General features: G+C 34.0%; 1 protein-coding gene across 3 annotated transcripts; it reads left to right on the top strand.

The window, feature by feature from the left end:
* On the top strand, positions 275-17,423 carry LOC107644393 (U3 small nucleolar RNA-associated protein 25). 3 transcript variants are annotated; one of them, XR_002347443.1, is made up of 26 exons: positions 275-669; positions 2,470-2,660; positions 3,547-3,662; positions 3,763-3,850; positions 4,102-4,193; positions 4,447-4,624; positions 4,873-5,011; positions 5,737-5,860; positions 6,915-7,012; positions 7,159-7,275; positions 8,396-8,476; positions 9,352-9,530; positions 9,670-9,742; positions 10,942-11,001; positions 11,134-11,172; positions 11,275-11,363; positions 11,627-11,691; positions 12,132-12,178; positions 12,493-12,552; positions 13,323-13,394; positions 14,107-14,136; positions 14,239-14,333; positions 14,637-14,742; positions 15,893-15,972; positions 16,375-16,446; positions 17,014-17,041. XR_002347443.1 is itself a non-coding variant. In XM_016348234.2 (26 exons), the coding sequence occupies exons 3-26, from the start codon at positions 3,641-3,643 to the stop codon at positions 17,089-17,091; spliced, it is 2,067 nt and encodes a 688-aa protein (XP_016203720.1). In that variant the 5' UTR covers positions 275-669; positions 2,470-2,660; positions 3,547-3,640; the 3' UTR covers positions 17,092-17,423. The 3 variants fall into 3 exon arrangements, 2 of the variants coding, with proteins under 2 accessions (XP_016203720.1, XP_016203721.1); XM_016348234.2 differs by having other exon boundaries at positions 15,893-15,955; positions 17,014-17,423; XM_016348235.2 differs by lacking the exon at positions 2,470-2,660 and having other exon boundaries at positions 276-669; positions 15,893-15,955; positions 17,014-17,423.

Genomic DNA, 17,423 nt, shown 5'->3' on the forward strand with positions numbered 1-17,423 from the left:
AGAACAAGTACAAGCTCTAGAGGCACAAAATCAACCGTGAATGCATCAATACCAATGTTTTGAAAACCAGACCAGACCGACCGGTCAAACCGATTCAACCGGGAACCGACAAAGAAAACGGTTCGATCCAGCGTGCAAAACCGCAAAATTAAAAACCGTTCAAGAACCGCTGAATCGGCCGGTTACCGGCAGGTCGGATCGGACCAGAAACCCGGCCGGTTCACAGAAAACGACCTCGTTTCCTTCCTTGAAAGGGAAAAAGTTGCGCGTTATCCCCCATTCCCCCCTTCTCCAACTCCTTCCTTCATCAAACCCTAGCCTCCACCAATAGTTGTCGCCGTCTGTCGGAGTGAGAGACTGCTGCCGCCGTCCATCGCACTCAAGAACTTCCGTCTTCGTGCTCTCGGGCCTCTCGCCGGATCCTCCACGTCGGGTGCTCGCATCTCGCCGTTCTCCTCTGTGCTCGGCTGCTTGCGCCTCCCTCCGCCAGTGAGTGCTCGAGCTGTGCGTGTTGGTTGCTGCTCGTCGTTCGTGGTTGTCTCTGCTCGATTCTGCCTCCCAGCCTCACTCGAGTCTCGTCTCAGTCACTGGCATCTCGTGGTTCGTCTGTCTCGTCGCCGGCGGCAGAAGCAACTCGTGGGGTGGTCGCCGACTCGCCGTCGATCGTTGGTGAGTCCCTGCACCATTGCTTCCCTGTTCTCTCTTTTCAGATTTCCCTTCTCCCTGTATTTTTGCATGTTGCTGAATTGCTAATCAAATTTGCCTTGTTGCTAATCTAAATGTTGCTGTAAATCGGTACTTTACTTGGATTTGTTGAATTTGTTGAATTTGTTGCTTCCCAGTCACAGAATCAGAACAGAATACTCAGTCAGTGCTTTGTTGATTGGTTTTGCTTACTGCTTCTAGGCTTTGAAATCAGTTTATGATAACTGTGATGCAATTATTTAGTTGGATAACTGATGTAATTATTGAGTTCAAGAGATTGAGTTTTTGATTTGCAAGGTGATTTTTGGTTGATTTTTTATTTAATTTGGTAATGATGTTTATGATTGGGGTTATCTGATTGTAGGCAGGCAAAATTGTGTTGTGTTGAATGGCTGAATGTTGTAGGCACTAGGCAAAATTGTGTTGTGTTGAATGGCTGAATGCTGTAGGCAGATATGGTCTTATGTTGTGGTTAAGAACACGCTGCTAATTTTCATTGTGTTTAGCTCCTGCTTTAGGTTAAGAACATGGTTAATGCTATTGTTGAATGATTAACTCTACTGCTACTGCTGGGCTGTACTCTATTTGATTGTTTTTTTATGCTATATTGAAAAAAATTATGCTTAAACTTTGATAATTCTTTGTTAATTTATGTTAAAATGATACTAAAGCATGAGCTTTTATCTGAATGATTAAGTCTTCTCTGTTGTATTGAATTAAATTTATTTATTAAATTTTTTAGTTAAATTTAGCTAAGTTGTATCTTGTTTTGAACTGATTAAAATGAATGATGGAATTTTTATTATTGAATTTTTATTGTTAAATCTTGTTTCCATTGAAAAAAAGAAACTAAAAGGAGAAGAAAGAAACTATAGAATATTAAGTTAATTCCCACAAATTATAAACTGTTAATATCTATTTTTGTACCATTGTTCTCTCTGTTTTAGATGTTGAGTATTGCTAATTTCTGAAATGTTAGTGCTCAACCCCTGCACATTTGGTCTATGTTCACTTATCTTTTCAATCATTTGGTTGCCAAAGAATCAAGGAGTTTTAATTTTTATTTGTTTTTTTAATGAGCTTCAAGTCAATAAAATTATTGAATGTGACCTCTATGATGTATTGCACATAAGATGCTTTTCCATTCAAATTTAACCTTACATAAAGGACATATATATTTGGTAACAATTGTAATTAGAAGTTTTCAACTGGTACTTTCTCATGTTTTTAGAGTTTTGCTTATTTCTAATAAGCTTACCTGTTTATTATTCTATTCTAAAACGATTTATTCGGTTGAACCACCGGTTGGACCGGTTAGATCAGTAAACTAGTGAACTAGTGACGAGTGGTTTGATGACCGGTCCAGTTTTCTGAACCTTGATCAATACATTAAATAACAACCGATAAAAACCGAACCGGACCGACCGGTTCGACCAAAAAACCGGTGAACCGGACTCCTAACCGGTCCGGTTGAGTGATATGACCGGATAAGGAAGAGAACCGTGTTGAACCGGCCGGTTTTGATGAAAACCGGAAAACCGGCGGTTTCTGGGTAACCGACCGGTTCGGAAGCGCTTTTTTTTTTATTCATTTTCCAAAACGACGTCGTTTTGGTTTATAAAAAAAAAAAAAAAGTCTCGTCGTATACGCACGGTACCCCCAAACCCCACTCCCAGGCCCAGCTTCCACTTTCCACTTTTCCCCCAACCCTAATCCCCTAACGGCTAACCCTCTCCGCCACCACCTCACCTCACTCTGTCACAGTGTCACTCACCCAGCCACCGCCGCCAGCCGCCAGCCGCCCGACGTCGTCTTCTTCGTCTCACCGCCCGTCTGAACTCCGAAGTCTGAAGGAACTAAGGAAGTAGGAACAGGACAGACCCGCGGCTGTCTCTCATCGCCGTTGCCGCGCCGTCGCCCTCGCCGTTGCCTCGCTCTTCTGCTCTGTCAAACAGGTTAGCTCCAGTTCTCCTCTGTAGTCTGTTCTGCACTTCTTGCTGTTACAGTGTTATGACTTATGAATAATGTTGTTCTGCACTTCTCCTCTGTTCTCCAGCAACCTTAAACTGCACTTCTCCTATGTTATTCTATTCTGTGTTGAAAACTTAAAATTTCTGGGATGAATATGCTTGTTGAAAGCTTGAATCTATGAAATATGAATTATGTTGTTTTGTTGATTTGTTCTGTGTTGAATATGCTTGTTGAAAACGTGAAAATTTGTTGTTTTGTTGATTTGTTCTGGGATGAATATGTTTGTTGACTAATGCTTTAAACCGAGGTGTTGAATATGCTTGTTGAATATGAATAATGTTAATCTAATGTTGTTCTGTTATGAACATGCTTGTGCTGTGAATATTTAAGATTGCTGTGAATAATGTAACTATTTAAGATTGCTGTGAATTTAACTATTTAAGCCTTTAAGGTTGCTGTCTTGCTGAATAGGGAATGGGAATTAGGGAATTTAGAATTGCTATTGTTTTATACTTTTGCAACTTGCCGACTTCGAAATCACTCCTTGGATTTAGTTTATGAATTGTTATCCTTATTGTGTTTAATTAAGATACTAATGTACTAGTACTAACTAATTTCACGTTTATCTTTGTATTAGTTATATTTAGACTTTGAAACTTGGTTGTTTTTAAAATGTTGGTGAAGAACTAAAGATATGTATTTTGAATTTATTAAGTTTATGACTATTTTTAGTATTTTATATTTTTTATTTACGTGAAACCGGTTTTATCGGTTCAACCAGCGGTTTATCGGTTGAACCAATAAACCAGTAAACCAGTAACCTGACCGGTTCGGTTCTTACAACTAATTCACCGGTCATACTTTCTCCAGACACTTGCGCCAACGACTAGTTTGACGGCCGAAGGAGGGAGCCGCCGCTGCTACTGTGCGGAGGTCAAGAGAGTGAGATTTTAAAAGGATAAAGATGACGCAGAGAGCTGACGCCGGTGCCAATTTTCATTCTTCTCTGCTTTTCCCACTATGGCAGTTAATTAAGTATGCGTTTTTTCTAAGCTTGGTTATTATTAAACTTTCTATTCTTTGTAGGGAAGAAGAAGAAATCATCCAAACAGAACCCCAATAATTTGAATGTGAATATTCTGCAGACTGATCCTCCTACTTCTAACCTTAAAAGGTAGTAACAGTGTGTATTTTTTCAACTATTTTAATGCTCTATGAAACAACCACATAAGATAGGATAAATTCATTTACTTTGTTCTAAAGTCTTGGTATTGATTGTTACATTGGTCCATGCATATTTAGTTTACTATCTTATTTAAATGATCAAGCACTTAATCATGCTCATTTGACATTGCCTTTTGTTTGGGATATTTTTATTTTAAAGAAAGGGTTTAAAATTTTTCGTTGCTTTACCCCTATTTTCAGGAAAAGGCAAAAAGTTAAACATGACGAAAGGAAGAAAGAGGCGGAGCTCCCTGCGCGTCGGAAGCTGAAGGATGACCATGATGATGAAGAAGGTTTGATTCTGCAATATTTAAAATAATTATGATTATGTGGAAGGCAAGAACTTTGAGAAGAGTAGAAAATAGCAATGTTTTAACTTAAATTTTTGTCAATATTTCTGTTCATTAAGGATTTGTTTCAGTTTTGTAATTAGGGTCTGTACATCCATTTTGTTTTCTGCAATCTCCCTCTGATTTTCAATAGCATAAGATGGTTATTTAATTTCGGGATATCATTTATTGATGTTTGTATTCTTTACTGTCTTAGATTTTAATGATGATTCTCCTAGAAACAGTGACGCGGAAAGGATGTTGCAAGATTCAGATGACAATGATTCTCAATCAACAGGCTCTGAGACTGAATATGATGCTGAGTTTTCTCAGTCAGATGAAGAGGATGTTGGAATTGATGGTCAACCAAATTATGAGGATTCAGTGCACTTAAGGTTTGTTAATATTTTTTGCTTTCTCAGTTTCATTTTTATTTTTATTTTCTAAATAAAATATAGGTGTGGAAGAGATGGAGAAAGAAAAATATTATCCGAGTAATACCAATGTCTTATGATGTTCTGCAATGAATCTGAAATTGTACCAACTACTTATTTCTTTGTCATTATACATAACTCAAATGAATTTCCTGCTCTTTTCATTCTTTTTATCCTATAGTCTAACATACAATATTTTGTGTCTGTAGTTCTTTTAACCTACATTTGGAACATAATTTAACAAAAGAAGAGATAGACAACCAAAATGGTTCCAAATTTAAATGGGAGGTACCAGCCATTGGCATGTCGAGTTGCAAATGGATAGGAACTGGAGAAAATATTTTGGAGGTATTTCATGTTTGTTATTTTTTACTTTTTTTTTTTTAAAACTATTGGCATATCCAAGATTGAGTAGCTTCTTTGTGGAAGTGCTAAATCTAGTGTAATTATTTTGGCCACAAGCTGAATGGTTGTAATAAAGTAAAGGGGAATAGTAGACATTAGCAGCTGGCCATAGAATTCATTGCTTTTGCCTTCTTGTCTAGAATGATGATACTTCATTCCCCATATGGTTACTTCTTTTGCAAAGTAGATAATGCTATATGTTAGGTGGGGAAAATAATTAGATATTACAGCATTGATGTCAATTTCAATGCTCATCACCTATATGCTTTGTAGTAGAACTACTTGACTTATTGTTTGCATCCTAATCATTTTCTTGGTAAGGCTATGAGAGTTGATGTTAGACTACCAGTATATCAAGTCAATGGTGTGTTGTGTGCTATTTTCATGGAGACTTTGATTAATAGTAGTCCTTTAAACAAAGGTAAAAAAATATGGAGTAGTTCTTTTCGGATAAAATCAACATTGTTCAACGAAGAATATTTTCCTCTATTGTTATCTTTTCCTTGTCATTGATACTGCCCATTGCTTTGCTGTAAGTTTTTCTCTTTGAATCTTAGTCCATGTACTAAAAAGGAGAATTGTTTCTGGCAACTTAATTCGTTAAAAACATTATTTGGTGTGTAAATATTTACGGGTATTACATTTTTGTCTCTTGTTTTCTCTTTTAGGATTTGAACTCCAATTCTTTCGATGGTCTGAAAGCAAGGTTGTATGAGCACTGGATGGATGTCTACAAGACATCTGGGGGCAAGGATTTGAATTCATCTATGCAAAAGATATTTTTCTCCCTTTGTAAGTTCGTTTTCAGATATAATGAATAAATCATGTTCTAGTCTCATTATTTGCATCTAGCATAATAACTACCCTTGATTTTTATCCTGAAACTAAGGGGTTGTTTAAACAATATCTTCCATTTTTTAGAAGACTTCCAAATTTCTTCTATTTCATGTAAAATTTTCTGAGCTGATAGGGGGTTGTATTTGCTATATTGGAAAATAGCAATAAGCCAAAGGAATCTAAATCCTCTCTTATGGTAATTTAATTTTTTAATGGTCAACAGGAGAGAATGTAGACCTTCTACCCTTTATGGTCTATGCAGTAAAATTCATGTGGTACACTGGAGTTAGTATAGATACAGCTATAGGATTTAACTTCTTTCTTGAATGGTTAAGTATTATATTTATCCAAAATTTTTAGAATAAATATATCGATGTTTTCCGTAATGTTTTTTGGTTCTATTTGTGCTCCGAATGTTTTTAAAAGTGACTCATTGTTATCTTTATTTAATTCCATCAAAATGCAATAACAAAGGTTGTATATCTTTTCCGGCCCGAAGGTTTTCTGCAATTTGGTAAAAAAGGACCTGGTTTTACATATAGACACATGAACACGATGATGATGGGAAGTGGGAAAGAGAACAATTATCTCTTCAATCTTTTATTATAATTTCTTTTTAATTTTAGGATTTTTTTTTACCTTTTTTGTGAATTTATTCACAATGGTCATGTCATTTTATTAGAGCTTGCCACTTGCGACATTTGTTGTACACGTCACCATCTCCATTTTATTTGTCATTTGGTATGATAAATTGATAATTGACACCACAATATGCTGCTTATTTGCACTAAACCACTTTTGAGTGTATTTTGAAATTCTTTTATAGTAGTTATCCAAGTTACACACTCAAGCACTTTTGTTGTTGATGTTGTTGCTGCTGCTGCTGCTGTTGTTGTTGTTTACTCCCGTTGAGGATGCTTGGTTGCTTTTTGCATAAAGGTTGTGATTTATTTATTTATTTTTCTTCCATCATTATAATGGTATTGCCTTCATGTTGACATGTTTCTAGGCAGCAGATACCGGGATATACTTCACTGTAATAAGAAACCATTCTATGTCAAAGGTCTCGAAGATACAAGCATCATGGATGCATACATAATGCATTCTGTAAGCAAATTTCCCTGTCATTTTATTTAAGATTATGGATTTTGTCAAAATCTTTTGCATGGTGGCAATGTATATTACAGATTATATTACACACCCATGCCTATGCTATATTGATAGCAATGACATAATGGCTATATCGTTTACAGCTCAATCATGTGTTCAAAACTAGAGATTGTGTGAAAAAGAATGATGCAAAATTATCCAGAGCTGGAGAGAGTGCTGGTAGTGACAAATTCCGAGATCAAGGTTTTACTCGTCCAAAGGTAAAGGACCATTAGTCATTTGGGACGGATCTATTACCATTGTTGTGGGGGCAAGCACCTCCACTACAATTTGAATTTTTTTTCGTAGTACATGATAATAATATTTATTTACCCCCATTAAATTATTGAATTTGACCTCACAATAATTTTTTACTCAACTTTTGGTACTTAATAGTCAATTTAAGAATTTTATATTAGATGTCTATTAGAATGATCAATTCTCAATTTAAATGAGATTGGTGTTTTTTCTTAGAAATCGACTCGAAAAAGTATTATTTATTTTCTTTTGAAATTAGCTTTAGTTTTTTCCGCAGCAATTGCATTAATTGAAAGAACTTTTTCAACTATGAATATCAATAAATGTTGGCTTCTAATTGTATAAGAAGTAAATTTCTAAATAATTGTTACTGATATATATAGAGATATTTTGATTGTATTGTTAAGAAAAAGATTGCTCAATTTTTTTAAAATATGAAACCTAAAAAATAGACTTTTATATTATATGTTGTTATTTAAATTACTACTTTAGTGTTTTAATTTGTAAATTAGATATTTGGAAGACTAATCATATTTACAATAACAAAATATAATTATAACAATAATCATGCTATATGTACATAAAAAATAACCACCCGCATAGAATATATATTAAAATACAAAATACATATTGAAAATGAGTTAAACAACACATGTATTTATACACAAATATATAATGGTTAATAGATAATCTGATAACTGATTTTTATATACACATAATATTTTTATAATAAAAATTATTATTATATTATATATATTATTTTCCCCCACTATCAAAATTTTTTGGATCCGTTACTGAATCATTTCTATAATGGATTTCTGATTATAATTAAATTTGTCACTTGTCTAATTAGTATTTTGCTATACTTGTTCTAAACTGCATCTTATTATCTAAATGAATTAGTAGATTTGGTATTTTCGCCTTGTTCTTTTTATTGCTTAATCATGTTCAATTGGTAAGCTTAGTATAACCTAGAAATGCATGTAGTCTAAGAAGAATCATAAGCATACAAGAAAGTTCTTCTCATGTTAATTTGTTATGTTTCAAACAAAGTATATGATCCTTTATCTACTTGTGCTCCAGGTTTTAATTTTATTGCCAATGGCAAGCATCGTGTATCGTGTTGTGAAGAGGCTTATACAACTTACACCTTCAGCTCACAAGGTGCTTTTGTACCTACCTCTCTAGTTGATTACTCTTTCCATCTAACCATGGTATTGCCCCTTGAACATGACCTAAATTATCAATACACATCTAGACTCTGAGGAGTTGCCTCAACTCTTTAAGTTTTTTTTTTCTCAACTACAGGTTATCTCATAGTAAAGAGTCGGGATATATTGATGAACCCCCCATCAGACTATTTTTCAGTTTTATCTTTCTATATTTCTCTTATGTGGACTTCTACTTTCTGGTTCATGATTGTGATCCCTCCATTGGGTGGTTAATATTCTGCATGTGTTGGAAAATATCATTTAAATAGTTGGCTTATGTTGTGTGTTTTCCTTTTGTTTTTGCCGGCTTCTCTCTGTACAATTTGGTTTTCCTTTTAGTTTATTAGTGGTTTCTCAATAGATCCCGTTAACTTTAGGAAACTAAGGTTTTACATGGTTGATGGTTATCATTTGTCATTAGTTTCTTTCTTCTGTATGGGTGGTTTCAGTAACTATGTATAATAGGCTTCTTCTGTTATTGTGTATCATTCTTGCAGATGTTAGAAAATTGTGTGCCTCCTTGATTAAAAGGAATACAAGGTTCTGTAAAAGGAAGACCATTCTTTTCCAAATTCAATGCACATTATCAATTTTAATGCTAGTGAAATTCCTAGATCATTAATCGGTGGATGTCTACAAATGACCTTTAATTTAACATTGTTAGGCTTAAATCATGCTAGTACATGTAACTTTCTGCTGTAGTTTATGATAAGTGACTCATTGTTGCAAGTGTTGCTTATTAGTATTATCTAATTTTATTACATTTTTGTTGAGAAAGATAGACAATTCTGTAAGTCCTTTGTGATATTGAAGTGTTTGTTTTCTCAGGTTAATGTTGAGCATATGGATCGTTTTTTAACTAAATTTGGAAGTGAAGAGGGCAATGAGGAAAATGACCATGATTCTGAAAATAAAAAACCTCAAAAAGCATCCAAACCATCTGACTATGAAGTACTTTTTGGTGGCAATAATGAGGACGATTTTATGATTGGCATCAAATTTACTAGGTAACAAATTTCACTGCTTGGTGATTAGGATTGCTTATTCTTTATCCTTTCCCAAGACATGCTATGCAATAGTCCACTATCTGTATTTTTTAGTATATTATAATGAATTTTTTTTTCTTATTCATAAAATTCCTTGCAGGAAGACAATTAAGTTGTTCAGTGATTTCCATACCTCAGACATCATTGTTGCTTCAGCGCTTTCCTTGGTTAATGTAAGTGGGATTTTTCTTTTATGAAAAAGAATCATTCTTAGGTTCTTATTCATATTTGCCTCCTAGATATCTTTTTGCTCACTTTAGATTATATTATCACTCGTGATTTTTCTTTGCAATTTTCCCTTATATTTTGGTTCTTATTTATTTATATATGTTTGATGGCGAAGGTTTTATGTTTTAGTTTTATTTATTTATTTTTGTTTGACAGTAAAGGTTTATTAATATTAGTATAGAAGACAATTCCAAGTGACAAGCTAGACATCCTTTAAAAGAAACAATAGACTGGAAACAGAAATTTTTATCAAGAAGGCATGAAATGTCATGAGAATACAATTACTCCGCTAAAATTTACCAAATGTTATTTGATGTGTTATTTGTTTTTGGAGAGTTTTGTTCTCGTGCTGAAACCATTGTCATGTCATGTCACCTTCAACACATTTTACATGATCAAAATCAGATGTCACTTGTTAAGGTGATGGTGCATGAAAACAGTCTGGATTGGATTCTTTCCTGAGGTACAGTGATGGAAGTGACTATGCCAAACAAGTTTTCTAGGTCTGATTTTCTAGGAATCAATTTTCTTCACTTGGGCTTTATATAGCCTTAGGATTTAACAATTACAGTCCTAAACCTTCTAGGATAAGTAAAAGGTGTTTAATATTGTTTTTGGGGGGTCAAGAATGTTGGATCAGTAAGTGAAGAATTAAGGAGAATGAAAGGAAACAAGAGAAAGTTAGCTTATTCTGGTCCATGTCGCCAGTTCATATAGACTGTGTTGTAGCTACTCACTCTTTCTCTTCAGTTTGGATAAGGAAAATTTCTGGCATATATTCACTTTTCTTGAATGAGACTAGACTTGGGTATGCAAGTTTTCTGTTTTTTGGGTACAGCCTGCATATATGTTCAATCATAATCTTGATATTATTGTGCAATTTTTAAATTTTGAAGGTTCGTAACATGTAGCTGTAAAAATGGTTTCCCTTAGTTTGGCTTCAAATTTTTATTTTTATTTTTTTATATTAATTATGGCTTCTAAAAGGCTTACTTTTTAAATCTAGATTTTGCTTGTTGCTGCATTTAAATTGTAACTTATTAAATGAAAAAGAAACTGTTATACTTTACATATTTTGAATTTGAATTGGATTTTTCTTAATATCCTTATTGCAAGTGCCTGACATCAGTGTTGTGAATGTTAGAAAATTGAAGAGGCCGGGAGTAACAAGGAAAAAGATGTAGATTTTCTTTCATCGATCGAGGTAAGTGGCTCTACTTGTTATTTGTTAGACCATGCTTTATAAATTCTATTTGAATATGTAGTTACCCTGTGTATAGGTCATTGGATCATATAGTTTGAAGTTGACAAAGTATATTTTATTATGTTTGAGTAGGTGCTGATTGTTGATCATGCTGATGTAATAGCAATGCAGGTTTGTTGTATCTTGCATGTTTCTTTAAATTATAATAATAATTTGAAGGTCACTATAAGTTGGAAGAGTATAAATGTTGGCTATTATTTTTGAAACTTCCAGAATTGGTATCATGTACATACAGTTATTGACCACTTGAACCGTTTACCATCGAAGCAGCCTGGAACTGATGTTATGCGCATTAGACCATGGTACACTTTATGTTGGATTTTTCTTAGATTTTCATTTCTTTCCATTTAGTTGGTGGTTGTTAAATTTGGGGGGGAGTGACGTAGTTTTCATTTCCATGCATTGGATATTTGGGAGGGAGTAACCTGCCTTTTTGTACATGATTATTTTTGTTCCATGAACTGCATTTTGCACTCAGGTCATTGAAAGCTAAGGTGTCAGAAATGAGATGCATTTCTGGTTTTTCTACCCTAGAATCTTGAAATCTTAGTTTTTCTTTGTTTAGGTATCTTGATGATAATGCCAGATTTTACAGGCAAACAATTGTTCTGGGGTTTTATTCAAATCCAGGTAATGAACCTTCCTTATTTTGGCCAAGATGTTGAGAACAATCTTGCATTCACATAGTTTTGTCTTTAACTTCTCTATAGAAGGACAGATATTATATGTTTTAACAGACCTTTGTATTCTTCATCCTTTTGTTCTGTTTGATAAATAGGGGATGTTAATTTGCTGGAAGAAAGAATATTTATTGCTTCAGTATTTCAATTGGGGATTCATCCAATATCCATTCAAAATTTACATAAACAATCATCAAGATAATCTATTTCCAATTATAATACATGGTTAAAATTTTTGTGTATTTTCCTTGTCCGAAGGACCTTTTTTGATTAACTTATGGTAACCTTTGTTGATGCTGAGTTATAGAGTTTTCTAATGAATCCTTTTTGACTAGCATTATTAAGAAACCACGTTGAGTAATTTACAGCTTATTCATTTCCTTGTTGCAGATATAAATGCTTCATTCAATCATCAGTGCTGTAATTATGAAGGGAAGGTATGCAAAATGTCTGGTTGCACTTTCCATTCTTTTAGATGGGCTCAATGTTTGTACCTACAATCACTCATGGAGGGTTAGAGATACATCATTGCCGAAAGAGTTCTCATGGAAAAATCTCAAGTTTTTGCCATTCTCTTTAATATGGTTTTTATTTTTCTTATATGGACTTAACCCTAGGCATTGTTGATATGCTGTGCCTTATAATGAGATGAGAATCATAAGAAGGTTTTCTTTCTTATTGCTTAAGCAACTACACCAACCAATTATATTCCTTGTCATTCAATATCAGTCTTTTCATTTGGTATCTGCAGGTGAAGCTGGTTTGTGATTATAAAGGTGTTTTACACAAAGTTCTTCCCGAAATAAGACAAGTATGCTTTCTCAGTATTACTTTCTTAAAGTAGAGGTTCAGATGGGAATGAAACCATTTGGGTGTAGATGCATTCTGATAGCGTAATCACAATATCATTGCACTTAAATTTACTTGGATCACTTATGTGATGCATAAAACAATATTCATTGTTGTACTGTTCCTTTGAAAAGTACATTGGGGGGGAGGGGGGAAGCTCATTAGTGAGACTGATCTTTTCTTGTAAGCAGAAACAATAATATTTTTAAAGATGAAAGAGTTTACAGTAGACTTTTGAAAAAGCTACCTCCTTCTCCTCTTTGACATTTTTTGGGATCTTGTGGTGAAGATCTCTAAGGACTTGATAATTGGAAAGTGGCTGATTTTTTATTAGACCTTAAGATTACTCTTATTTTGGCTTGTCTCTCTAGCATTCTTCTCTGCTTGTTATCTTTGTTCATTTGCTGGTAGTGTGGCTAATACAATTTAAAAAATCATGGATAATTTAATTGTATTCTGTTCTGGGTGGAGGTCCTAATGAGCCAATAGATTAGTTGGATGACTGCCATAGTTAAACGAGGCATACAGTTGAAAATGTCTTGATAAACTTTGTTTTAGGCAGTTGTGATATATAATGTATGCTCAACTATTGTATTCTTGTTATTATTAATTCGTTTGACATGTTTGTAGTCCTTAATTATTCTTGAGGTGTTGAGTTATCAAATATTATTCCAAATTATCTTGCCTCGTTTTTCCTTATGCTAATAATTCTCTTGATCATGTGACTTGTAGATCTATGAACGATTTCATGTAGACTCAATAGTAGATGCTGATGATGCTCGCTTTGATTATTTTGTTAAGAAGGTATATGTTTAAGAATTGCAGTTTTGAAATTTTACATGTTGAGTTGAACTATTTTTGAAAAACTAATTATCCAAATATTTTTCTGTGTGACTTGGCTGAAGTCATATGTCAAATAAACATCATTTTTGTAGCTAACATATGGTCAGTTGGAGTGGCAAATGCTCCTTCCTTTTAATAAGTGAACTTGAGTTTGAGTTCTGTGTATGGAGTAACTAGCATTGGGAGAGTTATGCCCCTTATTGGATTTCAAATGTTGGAATAGGATCTGATTGGAGGATACTTGTGGTTTCAGTTATTAAAAATAAATTATATAGTCTTGGAAATCAATGCCAAGCAGTTAGACCTATATTTATCCTGGTTGGCCAATTTTTATCTAGATATTTATGATATTGTAGTCAATATTTAAACAAATATTTATAATATTAGCTAATAAAAAGACTACTACATCAAGGTATGCTTCAATGTTATCCATTTATTGGATATTTGGGTGCACAATGATTTATCCGACTGCCCAATCTCATTTTGGTAGATGAGAGAAATACTTCTGTATTTTGTGTTATTTTTCTGGGTTTGAAATGCTTCTGTTCAATTTCTTTATATAAATTCCTTAGGACAGTTTAAAATAATTTTTTATTAGGTGCATATTGTTAAAAATTTATGGCAATTTGTAGTCAAATTTATAGATATGATGTCAGTCATTTGTATCTTGCAGGTTTTCCCACGGATCAAAGATTCTGATCAGGTTAGTTTGTTTAGGTAGTTCAATTTCTGATGTGTATGCCTGTGATAAATGAAATTTATATACTAATTATTTTGGTTCTGTTGGATGAAATCTTTGATACAGGGAGGCATTATGATATTTATCAGTTCTTACTTTGAATTTATTCGAATCCGAAATTTTTTGAAGTCACAGAATGCTTCATTTTGTCTTCTTGGGGAGTAAGAAGCCTACTTTTTATCTTTACTTTGAAACTTTGTAGCTGTCAATTATTGCATGTTTTCAGAATATATCTCTAATGATTGGAGGTTCTTGCATGAATACAAGTTTAACACATTATATTTATGCTTATTCACTATGCAAATGGATCCCATCACTTTATTTAAGATACACTAAATTGTTTGTGGGGCCCATCATTTTTGTTATGTTTGACTGTAAATCAGAGGTGGTATACTTATCCTGATATAATAATTTTTCATAATTATGTATGATTTATGAGTGTTTTTTTTTCTGGACTAATATAGGTATACGACCCAAAGTGACATTTCTCGTGCACGTAATTGGTTCAATGAAGCAAAAAGGAAGATCATGCTTTACACCGAGAGGTCTCACTTCTACCACCGATACAAGGTTGTATACACTTTTTCTCTTTTTGCCTTTGCTTTGCTATTTTCTCTAAATTCAAGAGGATTAATGGATTTTTTTGGGTATATACACACACACACACAAAAAGGTTTCTTTTGTTGTTTTTTCAATCACTTGGTGGTCTCACTCCACGTCTCGTATGCAGTTATGCACTTCCATACCCATCCCGTCTTGCTTTTTCTTCTACCTTCTTTGGAAATCTCTTTGTTTCTCACCTTTCATTTCCCAGCACTTGACCCTTGTGTTCTTCTCTCACCTTTTGATGTACTCAAAAATCCATAACAAGCTGTTGAGAACCTATGTTGGATGGTCAAGCACTCTCTTGGGATAACTTAGCAGTTGGTACAAAATTTCCGGTTGAAATTTCTTAGCAAGAAAAAATTGATTTGAAAGTTTTTCGCCCATTCTTTTGTGTTATAAGTGTTCTCCCGCTTCTTAGAACAAGTGTTCGCTAACTGCTATAAGAAACTCAGAGGTTAAAGAGAAGTCCAAGATGGTTGTACCTTCTGTGTTCTCTATACCAAATCCATGATCTCCGTGGATCACTTCCTTTTAAGTTCCAAGAAAGTCTTGTTTCCCTACTTTATGCCTTGGATTAAACCTTTTAGATCTTCACGAAGTTTTGTCTTGTAGTGTTCTTTTAAATCGACTTTTGTACATAGGCACTAATCACAAGGAAGTGCTCCCCCTCAACCGCAAGTTTTAGTGTAATGATCCAATCACCCGCATTTTTAACCTCTACCACATCTTTTTCCCAATGCTTATCAAAGGATAACGCCTATCTCATTCCTATTCTTTACCTTTCTTGTGTACCAAAGCTCAAATACCAAGGTTCCAAATTACATTGCCTTCACCTGACTCACTTGACTTTTTACCTGTGCACTTCCACCATTGATTTTCCCTATGATTCATCCACATAGCACGTCGCTTCTTGGCAACAATCTAGCCTTAACGCAGTTCCATCTTTGATCCATGTCATCGGGATTCAAAAGAATTTTACGTTGGTTGTTTAGCCTAACGCAACCCTCCTCTTTTATTTGGGGTTGGGACAGGCTATGTAAAATGTTTGTAATAAGCCTGATACAGGCAGAGTTATACACAATATTGACAAATATAGCTTATTTCTTAATGGCAGATTCGTGGAGTTCAGAACTTAATCATGTATTCACTACCAGAAAGGAAGGAGTTTTTTCCTGAGGTGAGCAGCTTAATCAAGTAGGTTTTGTTTTCTGTTTCTTTCAAAGAATTCATAAGAAAGGAAATAGTGTGAAATGGGAGTGTAGGATACAAAGAAACAAAAGAAGGAAGAGAAAACAATAAATAACATAACTCAACAAATCAACTATTCTCTTGGTCTCTAACCTTGACAACCTGGAAAAAGTCAATATGCAAAATATGCCAAGGAATTTAAAACAAGCCCTGCCCTTCAAAGTACCTTATTGATTTATTATGCTCTCATTTATTTCAATAGCCTATGCATTTCAGTAATTAGTTCATCACTTCATTGCTTCGTTGTTCTGTTGATAAAATTTTTAATAGGTTCTTATTCTCAGTTTGTCCATACAAGTTGAACATAATATATCTCTTATTTTATTGCTATCCCTTTACATCTTGCAGATTCTGAATATGCTTGATGGGTCTGCCAATATGGCATGCACTCTTATGTTTTCTTCCCTTGACAAGTTTCGGGTAATACTTTCTCTCTTTGATGTCCCTTTTAGGATATATACAAATTTAAACACCCTCTCCCCACCACCCCACACACAAAAAAAAAAAAAGTCATAACCGAGTATTATGCTACTTGCTGCCATGTAGTGTGTATGTAATTGTTGGTTGGCTAATTGAAATGCATGGTAGTAATGAGAATTGTACGAGAAAAGGGCTAAATAAGGGAGGATTTTGTTGACATAGCTGGTTTATGTATCACTTAAGAAAAGTGAAACTCAGTAGATTCTAGTTTAGAAAGTGATAAGTTTGGTGCAAGTTTCTAATAAATTATAAATTATTTTTCCGCATTCAACATATTCACTTGAGATATAGCTAAAATCCCCAATTACTTGCACATCTATCGCTATATTTCTAAAAAAGATGTCTGAAACCTCTGTACATCTAACTTTTTTCATGAAATACGATTCTAGTTCTATTATTTATTTATTTATTTATTTTTGGCTAGCCATTCCTCCTACAATTTCCTCTAACAGCAACATAATGTAATAATATTCTGATATTTGTTTTGCTACGGAAATCACATTTCAGCTGGACAGAATTGTTGGGACTAATAAAGCAAAAAGGATGGTGACTGCGGAGAAATCTGTATTTTTCTTTTGCCATTAGAAATCTGTAGTATTCCAAAACCTTTAATGTTCTTAGATTTTGAGAACATCCTTTTTGACCAAATGAAGCTGAAAAGGACCCCATTTTTTCCGTGGTGCGTTGAGAGACTGCCTCAATTTCAGTTTCGGAACACAAATGAAGGGAAACTTATGCGTTGGGTCGAGTCTCTATTAGTCTTACTCTTTTCGAGTTAAATTCAGATTGTGAATACTGAATAGGCATAGTGAAAATATTGCAGTTTGAGAGGGTTGTAATCTTGGTTGTAATCTTATATACTTTTTGGCTTACATGACTATATATATTAAACAAATATTTTTACGTTGCCTTGATAC

Source organism: Arachis ipaensis, chromosome B05, assembly GCF_000816755.2.
Source record: "Arachis ipaensis cultivar K30076 chromosome B05, Araip1.1, whole genome shotgun sequence".
Taxonomy (NCBI): domain Eukaryota; kingdom Viridiplantae; phylum Streptophyta; class Magnoliopsida; order Fabales; family Fabaceae; genus Arachis; species Arachis ipaensis.